The sequence below is a fragment of the Chelonoidis abingdonii genome, chromosome 10, assembly GCF_003597395.2.
Source record: "Chelonoidis abingdonii isolate Lonesome George chromosome 10, CheloAbing_2.0, whole genome shotgun sequence".
NCBI classification, from domain to species: domain Eukaryota; kingdom Metazoa; phylum Chordata; order Testudines; family Testudinidae; genus Chelonoidis; species Chelonoidis abingdonii.
In genome coordinates, this window is record NC_133778.1 from 80,818,541 (window position 1) to 80,846,069 (window position 27,529).

At 63.6% G+C, this 27,529-nt stretch overlaps 1 protein-coding gene across 1 annotated transcript in view; it reads left to right on the top strand.

Moving 5' to 3' along the window:
* The first annotated feature begins 252 nt into the window (after positions 1-252).
* The window catches only part of SPEG (striated muscle enriched protein kinase), a 55,263-nt gene continuing 27,986 nt past the window's right edge, over positions 253-27,529 (top strand). The window contains exons 1-9 of the mRNA XM_075069841.1: positions 253-969; positions 3,354-4,849; positions 7,683-7,826; positions 9,512-9,694; positions 13,966-14,177; positions 14,452-14,540; positions 15,567-15,589; positions 19,236-19,496; positions 21,908-22,097. Of these exons, the coding sequence (XP_074925942.1) occupies positions 629-969; positions 3,354-4,849; positions 7,683-7,826; positions 9,512-9,694; positions 13,966-14,177; positions 14,452-14,540; positions 15,567-15,589; positions 19,236-19,496; positions 21,908-22,097 (2,939 nt within the window). The 5' untranslated portion in view covers positions 253-628. The remainder of the gene's footprint in view (positions 970-3,353; positions 4,850-7,682; positions 7,827-9,511; positions 9,695-13,965; positions 14,178-14,451; positions 14,541-15,566; positions 15,590-19,235; positions 19,497-21,907; positions 22,098-27,529) is intronic.

Sequence of the window (27,529 nt, forward strand, 5' to 3'; positions counted from 1 at the left end):
CAAAATGGAGGAGATGCAGCTTCCTTTTATAGTCTCTTGCCATGCAGCCTGTGCTTCCTTTGTTCCAAACACAAGCTACTCAGCACACAGCATGAAAACCCCCTTACAGTCCTGTCCATAGGCCTGTCCCTGCCTTGCTGAGTTACAAGGTGTATCTGCCTCTCTCAGTGGGTCAGTTGTAGCTGATGGTCCTTAATGGGCCATCAAGCAGGCCAGGCAGACCTAGCCCCAACTTGTCTGGGGTGTCACAACTGTGAAATCTAGACAGTCTAGAGCCAATACTTATAACTTTACATACAAAAATGATCCATGCACCCAGAGAGCACAGTCAGAACCAGCAAACCAGAACCTCCTCCCAGACACCTGACCAGACAACCCCTGTACAAGAGTTGGTGCCACTTCATGGCCTTGGTTGCACCAATGATCTATATGGTCTCAGTTCATATTAATAACATCACAGGGGGTGTCCTGGCCAGTCCTGGCTCCAGTCGGGTTGGGGGTGTAGGGGGTCTGGCCAGTGCCAGCTGGGAGCGGGCAGGGGATCTGGCTGGACCCCTCCAGGCACTGCCTGCGAGTTCACCCCTCTTTGCTCTGCGCAGGGGAGTCAGACACGCTGGTGGACACCTCCATGACCACGTTGGCACAGGGTCTGTCGCACGCGGAGGAGCGCTCCAGCTGGTCAGGCAGCCAGCAGACCGTGGTGGAGAAGGAGACGGAGCCCGGCCTCCCAGTGAGGGGGCCCTACCTGCGCCCCGGTGGCTGGCAGCCGCAGGGGACCCCAAGGCAAGCACATACGCAGGCCCCCCGCAGCGCCGAGGTCAGGCACCTGGGGGTGGAGCCGCTGCTACGGGCGTCGCGTGCTATTCTGGTGGGCACAAGCTGGGGGTCGGAGGATAGCCTCTCGGTGTCCAGCGACCCCTACGGCAGCGCCTTCAGTCTGTACAGAGGACGGGCGCTCTCCATCCACGTGTAAGTAGCTGGGGGAGGCGGCGGAGGGGCATCGTGCTGGGGCCATCTCCTCCCGACCCCCGCAGCCATCTTAGCCCTCAGCCTTGGGTCTTTCTTTGCCTCCTTTATCCCTGTGGGAGGAACGGGGCCTCTGAGCACGGAGGGGTGGGGGCCGGGGCTGTGCAGCTGGCAGCGGGAGCTAGTGGGGAGCTACTCTGGGGTGGAGCCCAGGCTAAAGAGCCACAGGCAGGCAGAGGGGTTGGGAGTGGCAGGGCCTGGCCGGCAGTGTCACGATCCGTGCCCCCTTCCCACTCCCTGGGTCCACTCCCCAGCTCTGCTGACTCCAGCACAGCGACAAAGCCACTGCCCTCCTAGCACCGCAGCCCCCACCCCACTGCGAGCTGCTCTCCAGTCCCCCCAGGATCGCTCCTGCCGGCCCCACGGCCGCCCTGCTCCCTGGCTGGCTCCCACCGTCCCAGAGCAGCCTCCTTGGACTGCCGGCTGGGATCCACGGGCAGGGCCGTCCTGGGGGCAGGGCACCCTTCAGGAAGGGCCCTGGGGACACTCATTCCACGCCCGCTGCCGCCCCTGCCAGGCTGCTGGGACCTGCCTGGCCCAGGAGCGGGGAAATGGGGGGGCACCATCTGCCCAGCTGGCTGCTGTGCTCAGGGGCCCATCCCGCCCGCTCCTGCCACCTCCATCCTGCTGGTTTCTGTTCGAGGCTCCCCCAGTTTATCACCTTCATCGCTCTGCTTCCCACCCCCGCGGACCCTGGGCCTCCTCGCCCCCTGCCCGCGGGCATAGCCGGGTCATCCCCACACATCCAAAGAGCTCGGGGAGGGGGTCGGGTCCGTGGGCATCTCACTGAGCCTGTGTGTATGTCTGTGTGTGTGCAGCTGTGTGTGCGCCCGTGTGTGCGTGCATCTGTGTGTGTGAGCATGCCCATGAGTGTGTGTGCACGTGCCCATGTGTGAGTGTCTGTGCGTGTGTGTGTCTGGGTGTGCCCACGTGTTTGTGTCTGTGTGCGTGTATATGTGTGTGGGCATGCCCATGAGTGTGTGTCCATGTATGTGTGTGTGTGTCTGGGTGTGCCCACATGTGTGTGTCTGTGTGTGTGTCTGTGTGTGTGGGCATGCCCATGAATGTGTGTCTGGGTGTGCCCACGTGTGTGTGTGTCTGTGTGCGTGTATGCCCATGAGTGTGTGTGCACGTGCCCATGTGTAGCTGTGCATGTGTGTGTCTGGGTGTGCCCACATGTGTGTCTGTGTGCATGCGCATGCCTGTGTGTGCGTGTATGTGTGTGTGGGCGTGCCCATGAGTGTGTGTCTGGGTGTACGTGTCTGGATGTATGAGCACATGCCCATGCATGTGTGTGCATGTCTGTTTGTGCCCACGTGTGTGTCTGTATGCGTGCGGACGCCTGTGTGTTCACGTATGTGTGTGTGAGCATGCCCATGAGTGTGTGTCCATGTGTGTGTGTGTCTGGGTGTGCCCACATGTGCATGTGTCTGGGGGTGTGTGCATGCCCGTGTGTGTGTGTGAGCGTGCCCATGGGTGTGTGCATGCACGTGCCCATGTGTGCGTGTGGCTGGGTGTGACATGGGGCTGGGGAGATTTGCCTGAGTGCTGCAGCAGCGGGGGGGTGAATTCCCCTCCCCCCATTGCTGGTCCTGCCCAGGACCTGGCCGTTGAGCCAAGTAACCCGTTTGCTGTAGTTTGCCCGAAACTGCTCCCCTCTCGTGGGCTCAGCAGCCCCCCAGCAGGGCCCAAGCTCTAGCAACCCCCAGCTGCCTTGGCCGTGCCAGGCCCCGCGGGGCTGCCACCCAGTGAGCCCCACGAGGCCCTGGCCTCACTGCCACTCACATCTGTACCAGCCCAGCCGTGACGCTTCCAGCCGGTCGGGCGCCCCCCGAGCCCAGGGCTGTACCCGCTTTAAAGCCAGGGAGAGGGCAGGCCCAAGTGCCCCCAGACCATGCCGTTCATGGTAAGACCACAGCACCCCTGGCTTGCTGGGCACAGCCTGGGTGGTATCACAGTGGGACAGCTCGTCCCCTGGTGCCAGCCTCTGTCCCGGGCACCAGATCCCAGTGGGGCCAGGACCGCGGCCCAGAGAAGGGAGATGCCCCATTAGCTTCTCCAGCCCCTCTCGCAGAGCAGGGCAGGGCAGGGCTGGCTGTACCAGGCGGGTTTTGGTTCCCTCGGGGGTGGGCAGGCATTCTCCCCCCATCTTCCTGAAGTTTATCCAGCCTCGCTCCAGCTCTTGTGCCAGGCCGATAGCCCCCTCTCTGGGGTCGCCTGCATTCACACCCCGTCCCAGCCCCGGGCAGACCAGCTCTGCTGCCCTCGGGGGGCAGGGCTGCATGCCAGGCTGGCTCTGACACCCCCCCCTTCCCTTCTGCCTTCAGCAGCATCCCCCAGGGCGGGTACAGGAGAGACGACCCCAACAGCAGCACCTTGGAGCTCTCGCCGAAGCCTGGGGCAGACCCCCAAAGGCCTCTGAGCCAGGCGCTGGCCTCCAAGCCTCCTGTTCTCTGCCTGCCGTCTCCCAGGGTGGGCCAGTACCCGGCCCAGCCGCCCGGAGCCGCATCTCAGCCGGCCAGCCAAGGTCCTGGCGTCCCCTCCCCCACGCCCCTGACGCCCCGCCGGATGGCCCTGATGCCGGTGGAGTACCAGGACACGGTCCCCGAGGAATACGAGGAGAAGATCCAGAAGCCCAAGTCTCTGGGGTACTCGCAGGCCAGCACGCTGGAGTCCCGGCCCCAGACCCCGCTGAGCGAGACCTCCAGCCGCGTGTCGGTGCTGCGGCCCTCGCCCAAGCTGGCGCGCTCCGGCTCCAAGATCTTCGAGAAGCTGAAGTACTTCGAGGAGCGCCGGAGGAGCCTGGAGCAGAGTGACAGCCCCCTTCCGGTCCACGCCTGGCTGCCCCTCCGCAAGACGCGCTCCTTCGACCAGCCCGACCTCGGCCAGCGCCCGCTGACGCCGGGTGGCTCCCGGGAGGAGCTGCGGGATGGGGTGCGGTCGGAGATGGGTGGCCCGACGTGCCGGCGCCAGGCCTTCCGCCACAAGGCTGCCTCGTTTGACGAGCGGGGCCGCTTCGCCAGCCGGGTCGGCGACATCGAGCACAGGTTCTGCGAGGAGCTGAGCCGCATCAAGAGGACTGTCTCCAAGCAGCAGCTGATGAGGTCACAGGAGCTGGCAAAGGCCGGTCTCCCGCGGGCCCCCTCATCCCGGGGCCCCAGCCAGCTCTCTGCCCCCCGGGCGCTGGAGGCACAAGGCACCCCGGCCCCGAAAGGCCAGCTGCCCAAGGCCCCGCCGCCTGTGGAGAACGCGCACGGTATCCAGCAGCTGGCCCTGGCCAGCGTAGGGCTGGGGGGGCCCGGAGACGGGGCAGAGCGGGCGGCCACGCGGAAGCCACTGCTTCGGAGCTGTGCCCTGGCCAGCCAGCCCCGGGAGGAGGCCAGAGGCAGGAGGAGTGTGGAGTCGGAAGGTGCTGAGGGCAAGAGGAAAGTGGAACAGTGCCCCTTATCGCTGGGGCGGGGGGCCCTGCCAGAGGCCGGGACCCCCGAGGGAGCCGCATGCCTGGATGGGGGCCCAACGGTCAGGGCGAGAGCTGGCCGTGACGGCAGGGCCCCCGGGGCTGGGAGCGAAGGCCAGCACGGGCCGCACAGGAAGCGGGTCGCGGGCCAGGAGGTGCGGTTCTTACCCTGGGCCAAGCCCGGGCCGGAGCTCGGAGCCGGCCTGGAGGGGGCCAGGGCAGGGCTGCGCGGAACAGGCAGGGATGCCGAGCAAAGGCAGCTGAAGGTCACAGAGAAGAAGGAAGGTGCCTGGCCGGCTCAGGAAGGGAGAGGCGCCCGGAGCAAGGGGAAAAGCCGCCGGCCCCGGCCCACCTCACCAGAGCTAGGTAGGGGCAGCCGCTGTCCTCCCTGCGAGCGGGTGGGGACCCCCAGTACCTGCACACCGGTCCCATCCAGCCCCCTTCGGTCCCATATAGCCAGGAGCCCCCCAGAGAGCCGAGCACTTTGGGGTCAGACCTGGGGGCAGGAGACCTGTCTTCAGTTCCCCCAGTGACCCCTTGGGCAAGTCCCTCAGGCAGGGGGCTGACTGCTTGGGCTGCCCCATGGGCCCTGCCAGGGCCAGGGCGGGCACGGGGTTGGGACGTTCCCTGTGTGCCAGCCGGAGAGGCTAACAACAGTATCAGACACGCCAGCCTGATCCCTCTCCCCAGGCCTGTGCCCAGAGTGCCCTGCCGTGCGCCCCCCAGCAGAGCAGGGCGGGCACCAATGCACCCTGCTGCCCGCTGCCGGGAAGCGTTACCATGGGGTGGGGGGCACGTATGCTCAGGCTGGGGCTGGGCAGCACCTGGGACGAGGGGCCCTGGCCCGGGTGGCTCCACTCCTGAGCTCGGCCAGGGCAGCGCGCTTGGGGCTGGGCACACCGTGGGCTGCCTGCCCCGCCCAGATGGCAGGGACTCTGGGGGCTTTGGGAATGTTCTGTACCATTGTGCTCTGAGCGGGCGGGGCAGAGGAGGGCTGGGGGCTCGGCTCACTGGACTGGGTGTGGGGAGGGCCGGCTTTAGGCCTATTCCACCAAGTCCCCCGAATCAGGCCCCGCGCCCAGTGAGGATCCCTTCCCTGGCTAGAGGCACCTTTTTAATTTCTACTCACCTGGCGGCGCTGCGGGTCTTCGGCAGCACTTCAGCGGTGGGTCCTTCAGTGCCACCGAAGACCTGGAGCGAGTGAAGGACCCGCCACCGAAGAGCCGCGAAGACTCGGAGCACCGCCCAGTGAGTACAAGCCTCGTGTTTTTTTACGTGTTTGTTTTTTTTTAAGGCATCCCTGCCGGGGCCCCATTGAAACTGTTCGAATGGCACATGGCTCACCCCCCCCCCCCACACCCCCAGGGCTGGCATCGCAGCACAGGGCCCTCCCAGGCCAGTGCATGAGCTGAGCCCACTGGGCTTTGCACGAACCTGAAAGCCTTCCTGTCTGGGCACAGTGTTGTGCCCCGGACGCCTGGCTAGAGAGGGCACAGTTTGCTCCAGCACCTTCCCAGCTGCACACTGAACTCCCAGGAAGCGCTGCTGCAGGGAGTGTGGGGCAGATCCCTTGGGAACGCCCCCGGCCTTGCACAGGTCCAGGAGTGGCCTGCTCACGCTGCAGGGCTGAGAAGCCAACGCAGCTCCCAGCGGGTGCGGCAGGGGGCCAGTCCCTGAGGCCGACTCGCCCATGAGCGCCCAGACGCCCGCTCCGTCCCCTCCCCAGCTCCCTTTTCTCGTCCGAGCTCCCCCCTCTGCCACTGCTGGGCGCTGCCAGCAGCTCGGGAACCTGCCCTTCGTGCCCGCTCATTGGGAACGTGTGCCAGGCAGGGAATGTAACTGCACTCAGGCCCTGGCGCAAGGCCTGGCTCTGGGTTGTGCCCTGCTCTGGGCCATGGAATAGCCCCAGGCCCTGCCTGCAGGCTGGGGGGCTGGAGGTGATGGGTGAGCCTGGAGGGGCAGCACAGGGCTGCATTGCTCTGCAGCAAAGGGAGACGGCCAGCGAGCCATGGGGATTCCCAGGGGTTAGCTTGGGGGAGCTTGTTGGACGCGTGTGGGCCCAGACCCGGGGGAACGACCCCTTACCCACCCCCCAGGCACACCCAGCCACCCCAGCTGGGATTCACTGTGCTGCAGTGAGCTCCCCCGTCACCAGGGGGCGCTCTCCCTGCTGCCTCCCTCTATGGCCCTTTCCTGCTGCAGGGACCCTGCTGCGGCTGCTCTTTGTGCCCTGCTCTATGGCTCCCGAAGGCCATTCTCCCTTGCATGGGGCGCCCCCTTGGGGTTGGCTCAGGAACTGCCTGCCCATAAAACTGGCTGGTGCCAGCGGGGGGTTAGTGGGGGCACCCAGAGGGGGGCGACTCCCTGGCAGCAGGAAGCCTTGTGGGTCTGGCTGGGGGCACCAGGCACCATCCCCTCCTCTCCTGCAGGCGGGACCTGCTAGCTAGCTAGTCCGTGTGCCTGATGCCCCCTGTCTCCCCCTGGAGCAGGGGTCCCCTAGCCCCAGCTCGGGTGCCCAAGGTACCCCCATGAGTCCCCCTGGAGCAGGGGTCCCCTAGCCCCAGCTCGTGTGCCCAAGGTACCCCCATGTGTCCCCCTGGAGCAGGGGTCCCTGAGCCCCAGTTCGTGTGCCCAAGGTACCCCCATGTGTCACCCTGAAGCAGGAGTCCCCCAGCCCTGTGCCCAGTGTATCCCCATGTGCCTCCCTGGAGCAGGAGTCCCCCAGCCCTGTGCCCAATGCACCCCCATGTGTCCCCCTGGAGCAGGAGTCCCCAAGCCCCAGCCAGAGTGCCTGGCTCCTTGGCTGGAGCAGCTCCTGCCCAGCTCTGCAGGTCCCTGGTTCAGTCCCTGCCCTTGGCCAAGGGGTCACACGGGGACCGCTGCCACTTGCTGCTCAGGGAGGCCCCCCATGGCAGGGGAGGGGTGGGAGCCCAGCTGGGCAGAGCAGGAGGCGCCTCTCCCCTGCGTAGCTCGGCGCAAAGGTGGCTGCACCCCAGGGCAGAGCTCAGCTCCAGCATCGCTCCCCCCACTCACGGAGGGGGCCCAACTCCCACCGTGGTGCATGAGTCACTGCTGGGGAGAAGTGGGCTGGGGGCTACCCATGGCTGCTGCTGCCCCCTCTGCTCAGCCGTCGGGGGCTCCACGCAGCCTCTGTCCCTGTCCCCGCTCAGTGCCACGGGACTGATCTCTCCCTGCTCAGAGTCATCCGACGATTCGTACGTCTCCGCTGGCGAGGATCCCCTGGAGGCCCCGGTCTTTGAGATCCCCATCCAGGACGCTGTGGTGACGGTGGGCGCAGAGGTGCTGCTGAAGTGCATTGTCACGGCCAACCCGATGCCTGAAGGTGAGCGCCGCAGGCTGCCGGAGCCCTGGGCAGGGCTGGGAAGGGCTGGTGGCATGCTGGCCAGTGGGGCCTAGTGAATTGGGAGCTTGCCCAGTCCTGACACTGACTCCGTAGGTAGCCTGGGGTACGTCCCTTCCTCCCGGGGGCGGGGCGGGGGGGGGCACTAGCGCACGTTCTAGACCACAGGAATCCTGACCTGGACGGGGGGCTGGGCCAGTTTCTCCTGTGGGCTGCCTGGGCCACGCCAGCTGGCCAGGTGTTCACCGCAGAGCCCAGGGCCAGGTGATTTGGGAGTGAAGCTCTGGCTGGGCTGTGCAGCACGGGGGGTTTGCCAGGCAGGCTGGGGCTCGGGGCTGCCCTGCCTGCGCTCCCCTGGGCACCACCTGGCAGTGTGGTGGTTTGCGTGATGGCCAACTGCGCTGTGGAGCTGCCCCTCATGCCCGGACACCGCGGCTGGGTCTGAGGATGGCTCAAGGTGCCAGCTGGAGAATGGCAGTGACTCCAGCTGTGCTGGGTGGGTGGGGGGAGCAGGGGACGGAGAGGCTCCGCACGCAGCACTTGATGGGCAGCCCCGACCTGAGATCTGGGGCAGGGGAATGAAGCCCCGGCTGGCAAAGGGCCTTGCCCAGCGTCACACCGGGGCAGTGGCAGGAGGCCAGAGTCTCTGTCCCAGCCACTGTCTGTATCTGGGCTGGGGGCTGCCTGGGGATCTAGCCAGGCTCGGCCCTGCTGCCCTCGCTGACCCTCTGGGGGGCAGGGGAATCTGTGTGGGCAGCAGGGGCACAAGGGGGAAGGGGAGGGAGCAGAGCCCCCTGTTCTCAGGGCAGCGCTTCCTGGCCATGTGCAGAGAGACGGGGTGCCCAGCGCAGGCCATGGGCAGCAGCGCATCTCCAGACCAGCTACTAGGGGGCAGGAGAGTCACGAGAACTGTTGCGGGTCTGATCCTGGCTACACCTGGGGGGCAAAGTGCCCCCAGAAATAACGGGGAGCAGTGCTGCCCCCCCAGGGTCCCAGTGGAGTGATGGGGGCCCCTGATGATGAGGGGCGCGTGGTGCCCTGCCCCCCCAGTGATGGGGGCCCCTGACAACGAGGGGTGCATGATGCCCTGCCCCCCCAGCAGTGATGGGGGGCCTGACGACAGGTACACGGTGCCCTGCCTCCCGGCAGTGAGGAGGAGCCTGACAACAAGGGGCGCGGGGTGCCCTGGCCCCCAGCACTGAGGGGGAGCTTGACGACGAGGCGCGCGGGGTGCCATGGCCCCCGCCAGTGAGGGGGAGCCTGACAACGAGGGGCGCGGGGTGCCCTGGCCCCAGGCACTGAGGGGGAGCCTGACAACGAGGGGTGCGGGGTGCCCTGCCCCCAGGCACTGAGGGGGAGCCTGACGACGAGGGGCGTGGGGTGCCCTGCCCCTGGCAGTGAGGGGGAGCCCGACGACGAGGGGCACGGGGTGCCCTGCCCCCCGGCAGTGAGGGGGAGCCCGACGACGAGGGGCGTGGGGTGCCCTGGCCCCCGGCAGTGTGGGGGAGCCCGACGACGAGGGGCGTTGGGTGCCCTGCCCCCCGGCAGTGAGGGGGAGCCTGATGACGAGGGGCGTGGGGTGCCCTGCCCCCGGCATTGAGGGGGGGCCCCAACGATGATGGGCGCGGGGTGCCCTGCCCCCAGTGACTTGCCCTCTCCCACCCCAGTGTCCTGGAGGAAGGATGGCGTCCTGCTGAGGGACAGCGCATGGCGCCCCATCAAAGTGGAGGGCGAGCGCCACACCCTGCGGCTGCAGAGTGCCCGGGGGGCCGACGCCGGCTTGTACACGGTCACGGCAGCCAACGAGCTGGGGGAGTCATGCTGCAGCGCCAGGCTGACTGTGCAGCCGGGTGAGTGCTGGGGGCGCGGAGCCCGTGGGGGGCGGCTCAGCCCGCGTAGGGTGACCAGACAGCAAGTGTGAACAGGGGGGATGGGGGTGGGGGTAATAGGAGCCTATATAAGAAAAAGCCCCCCAAATCGGGACATCTGGTGACCCTCAGCCCGAGGAGGAGGAGCAGGCCAGAGCCGGGCTGAGTGGGGGGGAGGCTGAGCGCCGGGCAGGCTCCCAGCTCCGCTCCTGCTGTCGCTGGCAGGACCCAGGCTCCCTTACCATACAAGGCTGTGTCTGAGCCGGGTGTGACGTGCGGCCAGCCAGGAGCCCGGAGGGGCCTGCTGCCTGCTGCCTGCCTGGGCTCCTCGCCCCCACAGATCCCCAGCGGGGCCCGTCAGCACCCTGGCACTGTCCCGACAGCCCCCAGCCCTGCTCCTCGCCCCCTGGATCCCCAGCGGGGCCCGTCAGCACCCTGGCACTGTCCCGACAGCCCCCAGCCCTGCTCCTCGCCCCCCGGATCCCCAGCGGGGCCCGTCAGCACCCTGGCACTGTCCCGACCGCCCCCCCCTGCTCCTCACCCCCTCGGATCTCCACGGGGCCCGTCAGCACCCTGGCACAGCCCGCAGCCCCAGCCTGCTCCTCGCCCCCTGGATCCCCACGGGCCCATCGCACCTGGCAGTGCCCCGCAGCCCCCAGCCTGCTCCTCGGCTCCCCGAGATCCCCAGTGGGGCCCGTCAGCACCCCTGGCACTGTCCCCGCAGCCCCCAGCCTGCTCCTCACCCCTGGATCTCCAGCAGGGCCCGTCAGCACCTGGCACTGTCCCGCAGCCCCAGCCCTGCCTTCCTTGCCCCCCCGATCCCCAGTGGGGCCCGTCAGCACCTCTGGCACTTGCCCCACAGCCCTGCTCCTCAGCAACCCCGCTGCCTTCATGGGCCACAGCACAAGCCCCCCGGGAGGCTTTCCGTAGGGGGGGCCCTGCCTGGCTGGCAGTCAGGCCGAGGGCTCCTGCGGGCACCGCCTGGCGAAACCGCAGAAGCCTGGGCTCCCCTTCAGAGCCTGCAAGCGCTCCTTTCCCAGGGGGCTACATTCCGGCTGGCACGGGTACCTAGCACGCCCAGAGGTGCTTGGAGCCTGGTACTTCCCGCCGCCCCCAGCCCAGTCCGGGTCCGCCCGGGTGCCGCGGCCACCAGCAGCAGGTTTACCCAGCCGCTGCCAGGGCCGCCCCCCTTCAGCCGGGCTGGGGAGGCGAAGCTGCTCTGGGCTGGCAGTGTCCGCAGATGGCTTCCGGCGGTACCGCCTGCTGGTGCTTGGGGCGCTGCGCGGTTAGCGCCTGACGGTTACCGGAAAGGAGCCCCCGCCCGGGGGGACCACCCACCGGCTGGGGGGGCGGGGCGCAGCAGAAGATCGGGGCCGGCCTGGCTGCGCCCATCCCCGTGGCGTCGGATCCGGCCCCGGCCCGGCGGTGTCGCGGTTCTCGGCTCCCGCCCGCCGGGCTCGGTGCGAGGATTGGAGCCGGCCGGGTCCTGCCGGCAGCCCTTGCGGGAGCCGCCCGCCGCCCGGGTTGAGTCGCGGCCCGCGCCGGGCCGCGCGGGCGCTGGGAACCCCGCAGAGACGGGCCGGGGCCGGGCGTTGTCCCCGCGGTGACCCCGCTGCCCGCACCGGGTGTGCCCTGCCCCAACCCCACTGCCCGCACCGGGGTGTGCTCGGTTCCCTGCCCCACCCCCTGGACCCCTCTGCCCGGCAACCCGTGTGTCGGCTCCCTGACCACCCCCCGGACCCTCTCCCGCCGGGTGCTCGGCTCCCTGCCCCCAAACCCCCCCCAACCCCCCTGCCGCCCGGGGTTGTGCTCGGCTCCCGGCCCCTACTCTCCCCCCGGGACCCCCTGCCCGCACCGGGGTGTGCTCGTCCCTGCCCCCAACCCTGCCCCACCGGGGTGTTTGTACTCGAGCTCCCTGCCCCTAACTCCTCCCCGGACCCCTCTGCCCGCACCAGGTGTGCCCAGTCCCTCCCCCCCCCGGACCACTCTGCTCCGCACCGGCTGTGCCCTGCCCCCAACCCCTCTGCCGCACCGGGTGTGCTTTCGGGCTCCCGGCCCCCAGACTCTACCACCGGGACCCCCTGCCCGCACCGGGGTGTTGCTCGGTTCTCTGCCCCCAACCCCCTTCCCCACCGGGGGTGTACTTCGAGCTCCCTGCCCTAACTCCTCCCCCTGGGACCCTCTGCCAGCACCGGGTGTGCCCAGCTTCCCTCCCCCCCTGGACCCCTCTGCCCGCACCGGGTGTGCCCTGTCCCCACCCCCTGCCCCCACCGGGTGTACTCGGCTCCTGCCCCTAACTCCTTCCTCTGGAACCCCCTGCCCGCCACCGGGGTGTCCCTGTGGGTTTGCCCCCGCCCCCCTTACCCGCACACCGGGGTGTGCTCAGATTCCCTGGGGGCGAGGAGCAGGGCTGGGGGCTGTCGGGACAGTGCCAGGGTGCTGACGGGCCCCGCTGGGGATCTGTGGGGGCGAGGAGCCCAGGCAGGCAGCAGGCAGCAGGCCCCTCCGGGCTCCTGGCTGGCCGCACGTCACACCCGGCTCAGACACAGCCTTGTAGGGTAAGGGAGCCTGGGTCCTGCCAGCGACAGCAGGAGCGGAGCTGGGAGCCTGCCCGGCGCTCAGCCTCCCCCCCACTCAGCCCGGCTCTGGCCTGCTCCTCCTCCTCGGGCTGAGGGTCACCAGATGTCCCGATTTGGGGGGCTTTTTCTTATATAGGCTCCTATTACCCCCACCCCCATCCCCCCTGTTCACACTTGCTGTCTGGTCACCCTACGCGGGCTGAGCCGCCCCCCACGGGCTCCGCGCCCCCAGCACTCACCCGGCTGCACAGTCAGCCTGGCGCTGCAGCATGACTCCCCCAGCTCGTTGGCTCCCTGCCCCCAACTCCTCCCCCCGGGACCTCTTTGCCCGCACTGGGGTGGGCTCGGTTCCCTGCCCCCAACCCCCCTGCCCCCACTAGGGTGTGCTCGGCTCCCTGCCCCCAACCGCCCCCCGGGACCCCTCTGCCTGCACCAGTGTTGGCCCCCGAGGGTCTGTGATGTTTGGGGCTCTGGCCGGTCCCCGAGGGGTGTTTCTATGCTGTGTTTCTAGCCCTGCACCTAGAGGATGGCTTCCAGGCCACAGAGCCCCTGGCCCCCAGGCTGGGCACCCCCTGCCTCTCTCTTGGGGGCAGGAGGGAACGGACCTGTGCCATTGTTCCTGCAGCTGGTGCCCCCTCCAGCCTGGGCTCCCCGCTCCCGCTTGCCCTGTGCTACTAAAGGAAAGACAGCAATTAGCCCCTTGTGTACTAGCCTGCGGGGGCGGGGGGTTGAGCACGTGGGGGGCCCTCTGCTGTGGGGGAAGGGCAGCCTGACGCCCTTGATCTGTCATCCCCACCTGGCTCCCCAGAGCCACGGGCACGTGGCCTGTCCCATGGGGTAGATGGCTGAACCTGTCACCTGGGGTCTGACCAGGGCTCCCTGGCCTGCGAGTGGCTGGGACGGGGCTCAGCCCTGAGCCCTGTGCCGGCGATGCTCAGCCCCTGCCCCTCAGCATCCCGCTGCCCCTGCCTCTGTACAGCAGCTCCGGGCAAGCTGGGGGGCAGGGGTGGGAGTGCCCGGGGGCTCACCAGCCAGGCGCAGCCTCTTCCCGCCCCCAGCAGCTTTTGGAGACAAACCCCAGGGCCCTGCCCCAGGGTCACCGGCCTGCGTGCTCCCAGAGCTCTGTCCTTGCCCGCAGGGCCTGTTCCCCTCTGCAGCAGGACCCCAACGCTGGCATGAGCGCGGCTGCCAATGTCACCTTCAGCCCTGGAGAGCCGGGCGGGTGGGCGGACGACGGGCGGTGGCTGCCTCGTGAGCCAGCCTGGTCCCCTATCTCAGCCGCTTCTTGTCTGCCTGGCCTGGCCTCCTTCCCACGCTGGGCCGGGCAGCCGCACCCCTGCACTCACCCCTGGGCTCCGGCCCCGCGGCCTGGGCTCTGAAAGGGTTTGGCAGGGGGGCTCCCACGGGGCTGCTGCAGGGTCCCATCCATCCCCTCCTCTCGGGCTGGGTGTCAGGATGAGACACCCTCCTCCAGTGCTTGAGAGAAGGCAGGCTGGGGGTGAGGGATGAGGGAGCTGAGCTGTGCGCTGAGGAGCCCGCCCGCCTGCTCTGCCCTGGGCGTGCTGCCACCCTCGGTGCCCTGCTGCCCATCCTGCCATCCCAGCCAGGGGCTTGCCAGGGCCAGGCGACCTGGTACCCTTAACCGGCTTTACTGCCTGCTCTCTCCTGAGCCAGCACCCCCTGCGGAGAGCCAGGGGTCCCTGCCGCCCCCCGTGGCCCTGGCCAGCCCCATCACGTCGGACGAGGAGTACCTGAGCCCCCTGGAGGAATTCCCAGCGTCCGGGACCCCCCAGCACCGGCTGGCCGGGAAGCTGCAGCACACAGTCGACCTCGGCACCGCCCGCAGCCCGGTGGAGACCAACTTCAAGGCTGCCCCCACCTTTGAGGTGAGGGGCCGGGTCCTGGGGTGGGAGCCCCCCTGTCTGCCTGCAGTCCTGGTGCCCCGGGATCACTGGGTTGGGGTTTGCCTCCCCCTGAGCCCTGCTGCAGCCTGGACGCAGCCTGGGCTGCGCTGCCCCCCGGGCTCTGGGACAGCGGCACCCACCTCGGGCGCCCCCTCCTATTGGTTTGTCTTGCGGTGCAGGGGTGACCCTTGTTCCCTGCTCCGGTGCCCGTGGGCAGCCCTGTCTGATGCCCACCCCCATGTGCTTCCCGTCCCAGCTGGCTCTGTGTGACCTGTCGGTGCTGGAGGGGCAGGACGTCAGCATGAGTATCCGGGTCCGGGGCGAACCCAAACCCATCATCCACTGGTGAGTCCTCCGGCGCGGGCTCCCTGGCTATGGGTGGGGAGGGGATCCCGGGCCCTAGTGCCATTAGTGTTACTGTAGGAACTCTCCTGCAACAGGATGGGAACAGTCTGAATGGGGCACGGGGCAGGGACTGGCTGGCCCAGGGGGGCGGGGAATGGGGGAGGGGCCTGTCCCCTCTAGGGGGTGCCGGCTCCCATCCGGCCCTAGGGCAGGAACCGGCTGGCTGAGGGGGGCAGGGAATGGGGCACAGAGCAGGGACTGGCTGTTCCAGAGGGGCGGGGAATGGGGCACGGGGCAGGGACTGGCTGGCCCAGGGGGCTGGGCAATTCGCGGAACGGGGCAGGTGACAGGCTGTCCAGGGGGCCGGAATGGGGCACGGGGCAGGGACTGGCTGGCCCAGGGCTGGGAAATGGGGCACGGGGCAGGGACTGGCTGTTCCCAGAGGGCAAGGGACCAGCTGGCTGAGGGGGGTGGTGGAATCGGGCACGGAGGCAGGTACCGGCTGGCTGGGGGGCAGGGAATGGGGCCACGAGCAGGGACTGCCTGCCAGGGGGGCTGGGGAATGGGCACGGGGCAGGGACTGGCTGGCCCCAGGGGGTGGGAATGGGGCACGGGGGCAGGGACTGGCTGGCCCAGTGGGGCTGGGGATATGGGGCAGGCGGCAGGGGACTAGGCTGGCCCGGGGGGCGGGATTGGGCACGGTGGGGCAGGACTTGGCTGTTCCAGTGCGGGTGGGGAATTGGAGGCATTTAGGGCAGGGAACGTCTGGCTGAGTGGGAGGTGCGGAATGGGGCACGGAGGCAGGACTGGCTGTTCCAGAGGGGCGGGGGACGGCTGGCTGAGGGGGTGAGGGAATTGGGGCAGGGCCTGTCTTTTCCAGGTGTGTGCTGGCTTCATTTCCAGCCAGGGCATGGGCACGGTCTGGTGGAGGCAGGCGAGGCGGGGAGAACCGTATAGCGGTTCGGTTCAGTGCAGGTGGGCTGTGCCCCCTGGGGTGAGGGCTGGCTCTGACTGTCCCCCCCCCAGGCTGAGACCGGCAGCAGGTGAAGGTGAGCGGGCGGCTCTCCGTGGCGGAGGAGGGGGCGGCTCCTGGCACCCTGCGCATCCCTGCGGCAGAGCGTTGCAGACGCCGGCTTACTATGCCTTGCAAGGCCATCAACGAATACCGCACAAGCATGTGCGGGCCAAGCTGCAGGTCCAGTAGGTAGCCCAGGCCTGCCATGCCCCTACACGCTGGGCTGCGGTGGGCGCGGGGGGCCTCGAAGAGGAGCTGCTCCCAGAAGGGTGAGCTGCGTCATGCCCACGGCCCTGGCGTCTTGCAGGGACCGGTCGTCTGGGCAGCGACTGGGCTCCACCATCCCCAGCGCGGCACCTGGTCACTGAGGGATGTGTGTGGGGGGGGGGGGGCACAGGAGCTGGACGAGGTAGATCCAGTGGGATTGGACAAACTGCTCTGTAGAACCGAGAGAAAAGTCCGATCTGTCCTGCCCCCTATTCCCACCATTCTGTCCCAGCCCTGGGCTCCCGCCAGCTCTGCCGGTGCCCCTCAATCCCGACCTGCAGCCCCTGCTAGCCCAGCCGTGGGGCCCCTCTACACACGGCCTTGCTGGTGCCCTGTCACGGATTCACTGGGCGATGCTCTGGGACTGCTCCCTACGAACCCAGTCAGGACTCTGGGGAAGTCTCTCTGTGAACAGACTGTCTTCGGCCTGGAAGCTTCCACAGCTTCCACCTTCCTGGGTCTCTCCTTGGAGCATTCAGCATCCTCTGCCCCTCCGTGCGCTTCCCACAGCGAGTCCACCCAGTGGGGTCCTGGGGGGGCCACAGGGTCCTGCACCCCCACTTCGCAGTCAGACGTGACTCTCAGCCAGCCAGTAACACAGAGGTTTATTCGATGACAGGAACGGGGTCTAAGACAGAGCTTGTAGATACAGAACCCGGACCCCTCAGTCAAGTCCATCTTGGGGGGCAGGGAGGCCAGATCCCAGTTCTGGGCCTCCCTCCATTTCCCCAGCCAGCCCCCAACTGACACTGTCCATCCCCTCCTCTGCCTTTGTCCCTCTCCCGGGCCAGGAGGCCCTTGATCTCTCTGTCTCCAACACCTTCAGCTGGCACCTTGCCGGGGAGGGGCCCAGGCCATCAGTTGCCAGCAGACAGGGTGTCGCCATTGTCTGTGCAGACACCATCACACCTTCCCCCTAGGGCTCTGCAACAATCGCCCTGATCCCACCACCTAGATACCTGAGAAAGGCAAAGGGGAAACTGAGGCACCCACAGGATTCGGAGAAAACATTAAAAACATTCCCACTTTGTCACACCCCTCGATCCTGACCCACAGCCCCTGCAACCCCAGTCTGGCACTCCCCATCCACAGCCCTTCCAGAACCTCTCAATCCCGATCCCACAGCCCCCTCCTATCCCAGCCCTGGGCTCCCCCGGCTCTGCCAGTGCCCCTCAATCCCGACCCGCAGCCCCTGCTAGCCCAGCCCTGCCGCTGCCCCTCACTCCTGACCCCACAGCCCCTGCAACCCCAGCCCTGCCAGGGCCCCTCATTCCCGACCCCACAGCTCCTGCTAGCCCAGCCCTACCGGGGCCCCTCATTCCCGACCCGCAGCCCCTTCCATCCCATCCCTGGGCTCCCCTGCACAGTTCTGCTGGGGCCCCTCAGTCCCTGCCTGCACTGTAGTGCCAGGCCGTGTGGTGTCCTTGGGGTTGGTCGCTGCTGCTGGAGTTTCGTGGCGTCGCGCCTGGGAGCAGAGCTGTGCCCATGGGCACACGGGTGGCTCCATCTCAGCCAGGTTCTGCCCCCCGTCCCCGTATGCAGGACACGCGTGGCTCGCTGGCCCATGCTGGGGGCTCCTGGCCCTGCTGCTCTGGTGTTTTCTTCGCTGCCCCTGCAGTGCCCTGCGGGATGCTGTAGCACCGATCCCTGGGAGAGCTGACACCTCCCGGCCATGCCAGCTGCTGCCCCCTTACAGACAGCAAAGGGGCAGCAGGAGCCCAGCAGCAGGGCTTGGGCCCAGGCCTCCCACCTGGCATGGGGGCTGTTGGGGCCTTCTCAGGCTGCCGGCTGAGGGGGGACAGTCCTGCTGCCTGGGCACTGGCCTGGCCCATCCTGTTCCCACCCGGCACGGGGGTCACACGGCAGCTCCAGTGAGCCGGAGCCTGTTTGGCGCCTGCTGGGGTGGAGCTGAGTTACTTGCTGAGGGCCGGGCCGGGCTGGGCTGCAGACCCTTGGGGAAGCTCCTGGGCCCCCAGGGCAGGCTAGAACCCTGCTGCCCCAGGCCAGGCCCCAGCAGACACCCAGCCCCTCTGCAGGCGGGGATGTTGTGTGCCCGTGTCCCGTGCCCATCTCGGCTGCACTAACCCTGCTGCTTGCTGACTGCGGTTTTTGTCTGTACACAGGGGGAGTGCGATAAGGGGCCGCGGCCTTGGGGCTCTTTCTTAGGCGCTGGACCTCGCCTTGCATTCTTGCCGTCTGCTCCGAAGGGACGGAGTGACCAAGGGGCAGGGCCTGGTGCCCGGGCCTGGCCCCCGCCCCGCCGCCACCTCCTGGACTCTGGGCTGCAAGGCTAATGCGTGGACTCACTGGGCGGCGGGGGAGGCGAAGGCGTGGGCGGGGCCAAGCTGGCATAGCACAGTGACGGCACCAGGGGGCGCTGCAGGCCCAGCTGGGCCACGCCCGGCGGCTGCGTGATGCTGTCTGTCTTGCTCTGTCCGTGTGTCCACGTCTCTGTGTCCTGCTGCTTCTCGTCGGCACCGCCAAGGAGCAGGGAGCCTCTCTGCCGAGACCGTGCCAGCCGGGACCGGGCAACCTGGACACTGGGCAGCTTGGGAACGAACACACCTGGGGGGCGGGGGCGGGGGCCAGAGACCCACTGCCCCCCACCCCTGCCCGGAGAGCAGCCTCTGCCCAGCCAGCATCGGGCGCAGGCTGTGAAGTAGCACAAACGGCTCCCCCCAGAGCACTGTGCCGGCAGGGCCCCTCCGGCACCCCGGGGGTCCCCAGGCCTGGGGGCTCCCGGCAGGGGGAGCGGCCCCAGGGGGCTGGCGGTTGGGAACTTTTTGTAGCTCTAATAAAGTGTGTTTGGTAAAGCGCCGTGTGGTTTGTTCGTGGCACAGACCCCCAAGCCCTGTCCCATCTTCCTGCCCCTGTCACCTCTGTTATCCGCTGCCTCCTCACTGTCCTAGGGTGCCACGCATCCTGCACCCCTTCCACGGGGCCTGTCCCCCACTCCCAGCATGTCCCTGGGGGGCCCTGACCCCATTCCTGACAGGTCCCAAGAGTCCTGCCCGTCTCCCATTCATTCCCTGCATGCCCCAGGGAGCCCTGCCCATCCCCCCATTCCCAGCGCACTCTGCCCCTCTCCCATTTNCTGTCCTAGGGTGCCACGCATCCTGCACCCCTTCCACGGGGCCTGTCCCCCACTCCCAGCATGTCCCTGGGGGGCCCTGACCCCATTCCTGACAGGTCCCAAGAGTCCTGCCCGTCTCCCATTCATTCCCTGCATGCCCCAGGGAGCCCTGCCCATCCCCCCATTCCCAGCGCACTCTGCCCCTCTCCCATTACTGTGTGTCCCGGGGGCCCTGGGCACCCTGCACCCCCCCGCTCCCTGCACGTCTTGGGCCCTGCATGCCTCCCTCCTCCCCCCGGCGTCGCCATTCAGTGGCTCAGGTGCGTTTCTCTCTCCCTAGCGCACCCCGCGAGCCAGGGCCTGGCTGTGCTGGCACCGCTGCAGGACGTGACAGTCGGGGCTGGGGAGCTGGCGCTCTTCGAGTGCCTGGTGACGGGCCCGCCGGACATGGACGTGGACTGGCTCTCACGGGGGCGGCTGCTGCAGCCTGCCCTGCTCAAGTGCAAGATGCACTTTGACGGGCACAAGTGCAAGCTGCTGCTCACCTCCGTGCATGAGGACGACAGCGGCATCTACACCTGCAAGCTGAGCACAGCCAGGGGTAAGGAGCTCTGCACCGAGCCTGCTGGGGTCACCACCCAGCCCTGGGGTCCCTGAGGGACCAGACTGTCCGTGGGGACCCTCTGGGCTCCCCTCAGCCAGGCCCGGGCTGGGATTGCTGGGAACCCCTCATTCGATGCTGGAGCCTGGCCTGGGGGTGGGGTTGGAGGGCCCAGCGGGGCTCTGGTTTGGTGCCCCCGCCCCCAAGTTACAGGCTGATGCTGTGGGGAGAGACCCACCTGAGCTGGGTCTGCCCTTCCTCCTGAGGGGCAGGAGCTGGCATGGCCCAGGCCTGGGGCTGCTTGGGCCGGTGCTGAGCGAGGCTCCGGTGTTGGCCTGGTTCCCGTTGTTCTGCTGCCCCCTTTAGTGATGGGGTCAGGACACGGGTGTGCTGGGGGGCTGAGCCACCCTACTGTCACCCAGCGGAGTGGGTGGCAGCTCCCCCGAGGGCCGGGTGAGGGGCAATCGAGTCCCGGGGCCTGTTCTGCTGCTGGCCAGGGCCCTGCGTCTTCAGCACCCGTCCCCCCGCCTGTCTTTCCCTGGACCCCGTCTCTCCCCCTGGACAAGAGGGGCCGGGCCCGGTTCCTTGGGCATCTGCCACAGAAAAGAGGCCACAGGCTGGCCAGCGTCTCTCCGGCGGGTTGGGAACCACGCTCAGCACGTCCCACAGCTGCGGCTGCGTTGCAGCACTGGGCGGGGAGGTGCCCCCGGGTAGGAACTGAAAGGGGGAGGTGAGAGTCACTTAGACAAGGGAGGGGTCTTCAGGTGGGCCGGTCTGACAAAATGCCCCCGGGCTGCTGAAGGAGCAGACGAGATCGCTGAGCCGCTAGTGCTGGTCGGAGCTCCTGGAGGTTGAGGAGACGCCTGCGAACGGGAAAAGGGGAAAGTGAGTGCCCAGCTGTCAACAGGGAACGAAGGACAACCCGGGGCATTACAGACCAGTCAGCTTAACAACCCGGGGCATTACAGACCAGTCAGCTTAACTTCCAGCCGGAAAGAATATGAGCAAAAATCGTTAAGCAAACAATTTGCAACCCACCCCTCAGCACTTTAACCTCCCAGTAGCCAACCCCGCCACCTCAGCCACAACCCCCAGCACTGCCCCCAGCCACTAACCCCGCCACTGCCCCCCACCTCAGCCACTTAGCCCCCCAGCACCCACCCCCACTCAGCCACTACCTCCAGCACTGCCGCCCAAGCCACTTAACCCAGCAATAGCCCTCCACTCACCACTAAACCCCCAGCATCAAACCCCTTCACCATTGGTCACTCCCCAGGCCACTAACCCCAGGCCATGGCCCCTCACCTCAGATTACTAACCCCCAGCCATTTGCCACCCACACTCAGCCATTAAACCCCCCAGCCACTGGCCCCATGGAGTGGAGAACACTCCATTGAGCCATCAGCAGGCTCTAGTGTAAGGCCCATGGGGACGGAGGGGAGGCCTGGCCCCTCCTGACTGGTGCTGCAGGAAACCCCAGGCAAAAACCAACCTCGCAGCCCCCTCCCCAGTCTCCATGGGCCGGCAGCACAAGCCCTCACCCCCTGCCCTTGTCTTGCCTTGCAGAGGAAGCTGACTGCAGCGCCCGGTTACCGTGCGCCCGTCGATCCAGCCGCTCCTTTCACCCGCAAGCTGAGGACCTGCGTTGGTGAAGGGCACGGACTGCGCGTTTCGGGACTGAAGACATTCAGCGGCCCCCCATGCCACCGTCACCTGGACCCACTTTGTAGCAACCCCACCCCCCCTGATATGGCCCCGGGCATCTTGCAGGAGACCCCTGCCCCACCCCCGTCTGGGCTGTGCTTGCGGCCTGCCAGGAGACCCACCTTCTCCCCGATGACAGTGCCCAGTCCCTGCCAGGAGACCCCCCCCCCGCCCCGCGATGTGCCCTGGCCCTGCCAGGAGCCCTCTCCCACCCATGGCTGTGGCCCTGGGCCCATGCCAGGAGACCCCCCTCCCACCAAGGCTGTGCCCTGGGGGCCTGCCAGGAGACACCCCACGCCCCGCGGCTGTGCCTGGGCATGCCAGGCAGGACCCTCTCTCCCACCCCATGGCTGTGCCCTAGGCGCCTGCCAGAGACCCCCCTCCCCACCCACGGCCTGTGCCCTGGGCCCTGCCAGGAGACCACCCCCTCCCCCGCCCCGTCGGCTGTGCCCGGCTTCTGCATGAGCACCCCCCTTCCCAACGCCACAAACCGTGTTGCCCTGGGCCCTGCAGGAGACCCACCGCCTTCCCCACGACCCCTCCTCTTGGAACGCGGCCAGGGCTGTGATCTGCCTGTGGCGTCCCCACCGCGCTGCGCAGCCCTGTGCTGTCCCTAGCTGCAGCTGGCTGCCGGGCTCTGCTCCAGGCTGTGGGTTCCCCCCTCACCTGCCCCTTGATGACGTGCATTTCTCTGCCCCCCACTCCAGGCCAGCCCGTGGAGGAAGGCGAGAACGTGCGGCTGCAGCAGGAGCGGGGGCTGCACTCGCTGCTCATTGTGCATGCGGACAGCGAGGACGAGGGGCAGTACAGGGTCTGTGCCACCAACGAGCAAGGCCAGGCGGAGTGCTCTGCTGAGCTGTACGTGGAGGAGCCGCGCCCGGCCGCCACCTCCCACAGGTAAGACCTGGCTGGGGCATGGCTGGGGACCCCTCTGCAGTGGGGCGTAGCCCCTCCGCCAGGCTGCCCGAGGGGACCCTTAGGGTGACAGATCCAAGGGGAATGGGCAGGGGGATCTCCCTAGGGGCCATGTGTCAGTGCCAGCCAATGGTCTGCTCTGCTGCTCGGCGTCTGGCCTGGGGGCCCACCCTGCTGTCCATAGAAGTGGTGGGCTCGGGGGTGGGGGGACACTTCCCTAGCCCCCCAGGGGACTGGGACGTGCTGTTCCAGGCCCGGGATGCTGGCAGCAGTGAGCTCTTATCCCGGCTCTGGCCTGGCTTCGGAGCTCGCTGCTACCCCCAACTGTGGCCAGCGCTTGGCCAGGCCTGGCCCAGGTATTTAGGCAGTGTAACCCTAAATTCAGCATCTGTTCCGTCATCCCCGTCACGTTCCCAGCGTACACAGCGCTGCGCTGCTGGGAGCGTCTGGGCCGTGTCTCAGAACCGCACCGGTTTCTGATCGCACGACCCAGACACACGAGAGCTGGGCCATCGGGCCGTCCCTTAGGTGCAGGGACTGGATCTGGTCGGTTAGGAAGCCGTGAGCCGTCATCTTCGTCCTTTGCACCGGGCTGCCTGCCCATCGGGAGCTGCTCTGGGGTTGGTCGGTGACTCAGAGGAGCCAGGAGTGACTCTTGCTGCTGTCAGGTTTCGGAGCTGGCTGTGCAGCTCTCTCAGCCTCTCCACTGCTATTAGAAAGGGGGTGTGATGGTGCTGCCCATGGGAGCCAGCTGAGGTCACTCAGTCAGGGTGAATTGCAAACAAAACAGGGCAGACAAATCCCAAACACTGGTGGTTATTCCATTACTTAGATTTACCAACCAGCACAAAACAGCTTCTATAGTACCTCACTGGTTACTTAGAAGTCCAAACCATGCAGTTCCCTTAAAGTGCCCAGCCTCAGGTCTCCATCCAGACACACCTGTCAAACATCTGATGATGATTTCTGAAAATCTTATCTCATCACATAAAAGAAAAGGTTCTTCCAATCCCAAAGGATCAGCCACATACCCGTGTTCAATTATAATTTAGATCTTACCCACAATACACGCTACAGCCAATTCTTATTAACTAAGCTAAAATTTATTAGAAAAGAAAAGAGAGAGAGTGTTGGTTAAAAGATCAATATACAGACAGACTTGAATTCAATTCTTGAGGTTCAGATCACAGCAGAGATGAGCTTGTAGTTGCCAAAAGTCCTTTTAGAAATAGTCCAGAGGTTATAGTCCAATGTCCATATTCAGGGTGGCTCCAGTCAATGACTGGGGGATCTCAATCCTTGTGGCTTAAGTTTCCCCCTCTTGAAACCCAAAGCAGATCTGAGATGAAGCAGGATCGTCATGTCCCAGGTTCTTATTACATTTTCCAGCAGCCTTTTGGCCTGAGAAAACAATAGGCTTAACTCCTTCTCCCAAACATCCTGGCAATTAGCACAGGGTAATTTATCCATTAAAACAGTTCAGATACAGGTTACCAGCAACCTTCAAAGAGACACATAGACAATAATACCTATTTCACTCAAGTTCTGTCTTCCTCTTAAATGTTAATATTCCTCTTTTTGATTCTTTGAATCAAAGCTATAGCAATAGACAAGACTTGTTTGCTGACATCCAAGACCTGAGCAAACACCTCCCCTTCTACTCTAACAATGCAGACTTGCATTTCAAAGCTCTGTAGCGGTTCATTTACATGATCTTGCTAACCAGTCCTTAAGGTTCACCCCTGGGTCAGGTCAGTCGGTGAGGTGAGTTAATTAACTCTTTCTGGCCCTGTCACCTTTTCAATGAGATATTATATTATACTCATAACGTCACACCCCCAAACGCAAAATTGATGCAGGAAGGGATGACATCAAACATCTCTGACTGCATCCCAAAAGCTCCCATCCTGGGTTCTGTCCTTATTACACAGCTGTACTGGTTAGAAGCCATGTTTATAACAGAAATGTTTTACCAAATGACTCAAGTTCAATAACATGATTGAATCTCTTGTTCAAACTTAAGGTAAACTTGGTTAGAAACAAATAAGCTAGCCCCCTGTGGATCTGCTCTGCAGGAGGATTCCTGTACAGTCTCATATGATCTTGCTTGCCAAGAGCGCTAAAGAAACTAGCTATTTTATCTACACAAGCCTCTGGCAAATGTTTTGGAACCCAACTAAACATTAAATCAACATAGCATATTAATGTTGTTCACAGTGTAGGAATCTTGGCATTTAGCCATGAAAGCAATACGGTGTAGCGTGTGCCTCAGTTTCCCTTTTCATACAGCACATCAGGTCTGGAATGTCTTTTCTTCTGTGTGAAAAGTTCCAAGACTGTTTATAGGCACTAGCAGTGAAACATCAGCATAACAAGGCCTTTTTAACATGAAGTGTGTTCTCATTTATTTCTCTTAACATGTTCAAGGGATTTCCCAAAAAAAGACTAGGCACATTGTACATTTTTACAGGTTTTGGTAATAGCAACACACTAGTTACAAAAATTACCATTAGCAATGACAACAAATTCATTGCAAGTGTCCATGTATAATCATGTTTGTCGTGCCAGACCTTTGCCTTAATACCATTGGGGTTTTGACATTTTTAGGGTTAACCTGCGCTTCCCTTTGCAAAATTAAGTTCTCTTTCCTCCTCCTTCTGCAGGATCACACCCTGAATTTCTCTTGCTTAACAGAATTCCTGGCTGATGGGGTGGGCTCTCTTGCTAACAGCTATTAGCAAGTCTTTCTTCTCCCTGCCAGCCAGGTAATTTGCATCACCACAGACACCAGCTTTTAGATTTTCAGCTGCTGCCCGTTCCAAGCCTGGACTCTGTTTTACAGAGATACCACACGAATTCAAATAGTCAGAGGGTGAGAGTCTGCTTGCTCTCCTCTGCATCCTCAAGCATTTGGCCGTAAAACTGTTCTGCTTTGAAATACCAATAACCAAATGTCTCCTCAGACCTGAAGCACAGACGGCTCACTTACAAAATTAGTCCTGTCCCAACACCATTGTCTTCCCAACAAGCTGGCCAAACCCAGGCACTTGGTCATAGGGCTGTTTAAATTCCTTAACAATTTTTACTCCATTTGAGACCCTCTCAAAGCTAGCCACACTGGATTTTTCAAAGGGAAAGTCAGTGGATCCACTCACAACAGAAAGTTTCTGGCTGTTAGGAACTGAAACTTCCTTAATTAAATCACTTTCACACCCTTTAGTTGTACCAAACTGCTTGCACAGATTACCATCAGGATTTCTTTCCCTAGCAGCTTCTCTAAGCAGCAATTCATCTCTCACAGAAACTCTGCTCTTACCCTTTTCACTTAGGGCTTGCTCTAAATGAACACTTCCTTGAGCTACAACAGCCTTTTTCTGGGGCTTACTTACATTTATGATCACCTTTGGCCCATCAGGCAGATTTCTACACAATTACCTTTCAGGCAAACTCATAGACTCACTAGATAAAAGGTTAGAGGTACTCTCCTTCCCTCTGCAACTTTCCTCATAGTCACTGGCAACCTGCAAGTTGTCAGGCTCGACATACACAAGTTTAGGAATTATTTCCTCCTTGTTACAAGTTGTTAAATTGTCAGTGGGTAACATAATCAAGTTACCTTTCTGCTCTGCTTGTGCCCTGGCTAGGATATCACCCTGATCAGACAGAGTTGCTACACCCTTTCCCAGTGACACATTAGCAACTGGCAAAATACAAGCACCAGAATTGTCTGGTCTCTGGGATTTTGCTAAGACACTAACTGAATACAACCTAGTCACAGTGTCATTCTCCCCAGCAGACACAAACTTAGGACCATTCCCTTCCTGGGCTTTAGCTGTCCCCACAACCAACTTTGAGACACCTGCACTATTCTCAACCATCACAGGCTGAAAGGCACCTTCTGTCTGCTCCACAGACACAGAAGAGCTGGAGACACATTCTCCTTCCCCAGACACACAGCTTGAGATCTCATTTCCCTTGTTCCAGCACACGGGGCTGTTTGCAGACAACTGCTTGGAGACGGAGGTAGCTTCCTTCATAGGCGAGTTAATACCCGTGTCTGACACAGGCACTTTTCCTTCACTGTCACATTTCTCCACACAGGGAACAGGTAAGGGATAGGGACACTCATCTTCCACTATCCTTGTCTTCCCAAACTGCTGACTAGACAAAGCCATCAGCTAGGCTCCTCCAAACTTTCCCTACCAGGCACATTGCCACTCCCAACAGATAAGCTGCTGCTTTTTTCATTACACTGAGCTACTTCCAGCATATCACAGTTACCCATTTCAGGTTCACTTTTACAAGCTGTACTAGCCACCAATCCATTACCCATCACAAATCTACCCTTTCCTTCCTCAGTTAGGGCGTTCACCTCACCATTTATTTTAATTTGCTCCTGAGAAACATTTTCCTCCCCAATGAGATCTTTTTGCTCTTGATCTAACTTCAGATTCACTTTTGAGACATCAGACAGACATTCAGAAACTCCATTCACAGACACACTGCTTTCTTGCACAGACAAGCAGCTATTACCAGGTTAGACTTCTCCTCTCCCCGGCCATAGCAAAACTGGTTAGACACAGAAAACTGCTCCGAGTAATACCACATATCAACATAGTTATAAACTGGATTTTCAAGAGGAGACAATTTCTGCTGTTCTTCCCTTGCTTCTTTGACTTGGAGCTGGAGGTCTAGTCGTCTTCTGTTGCATCTGTTGAGCTCTCTCCTCAGCAGTCAGTAATTCCAGAAGCCCCTTACAAGCTTTTTCTTCTCTCTCATCAGCCTCCTTCTTTCGTTCAGCAGCTTCTTTCTCCAGCTGGGCCAAGGCTTGCTTCTCTCTCATTCGAATTTCTGCCAGTTTTTGCTCATATTCAGATTGCAGGGTGTCCATCAGGGCTTGCAGTTTATTTGCTGCCTTTTGCATTTCAATTGCTTCTGCAGTTTCTGTAGCGTCAGGTTAGGGCTGTGTTCCTGCCTCCTGATCACTGCCCATTAACAGATCTCTCAGTTCTCGATTTGTAGCTTTCTTTCTAAAGCTGATCCCCTTTTCTGAACACACATCTTCCAGGGCTTTTTTGTCAAGACCCTCATATGCTCTTTGCTCACCCATTGCAACTGCTCTTTAACCAACCAAACTCTCAATACCAAAATTCAAATTTAGACAGCGTGGGGTTCTGACCAAAGCTTAATTGATCTGGTTCTGTGGATCCTGCCGACTACGCCACTGTGATGGTGCTGCCCGTGGGAACCAGCTGAGGTTGCTCAGTCAGGGTGAACTGCAAACAAAACAGGGCAGACAAACCCCAAACGCTGGTGGTTATTCCACTACTTAGATTTACCAAGCCTGCACAAAACAGCTTCTGTAATACCTCACTGGTTACTTAGAAGTTTAAATCACGCAGTTCCCTTAAAGT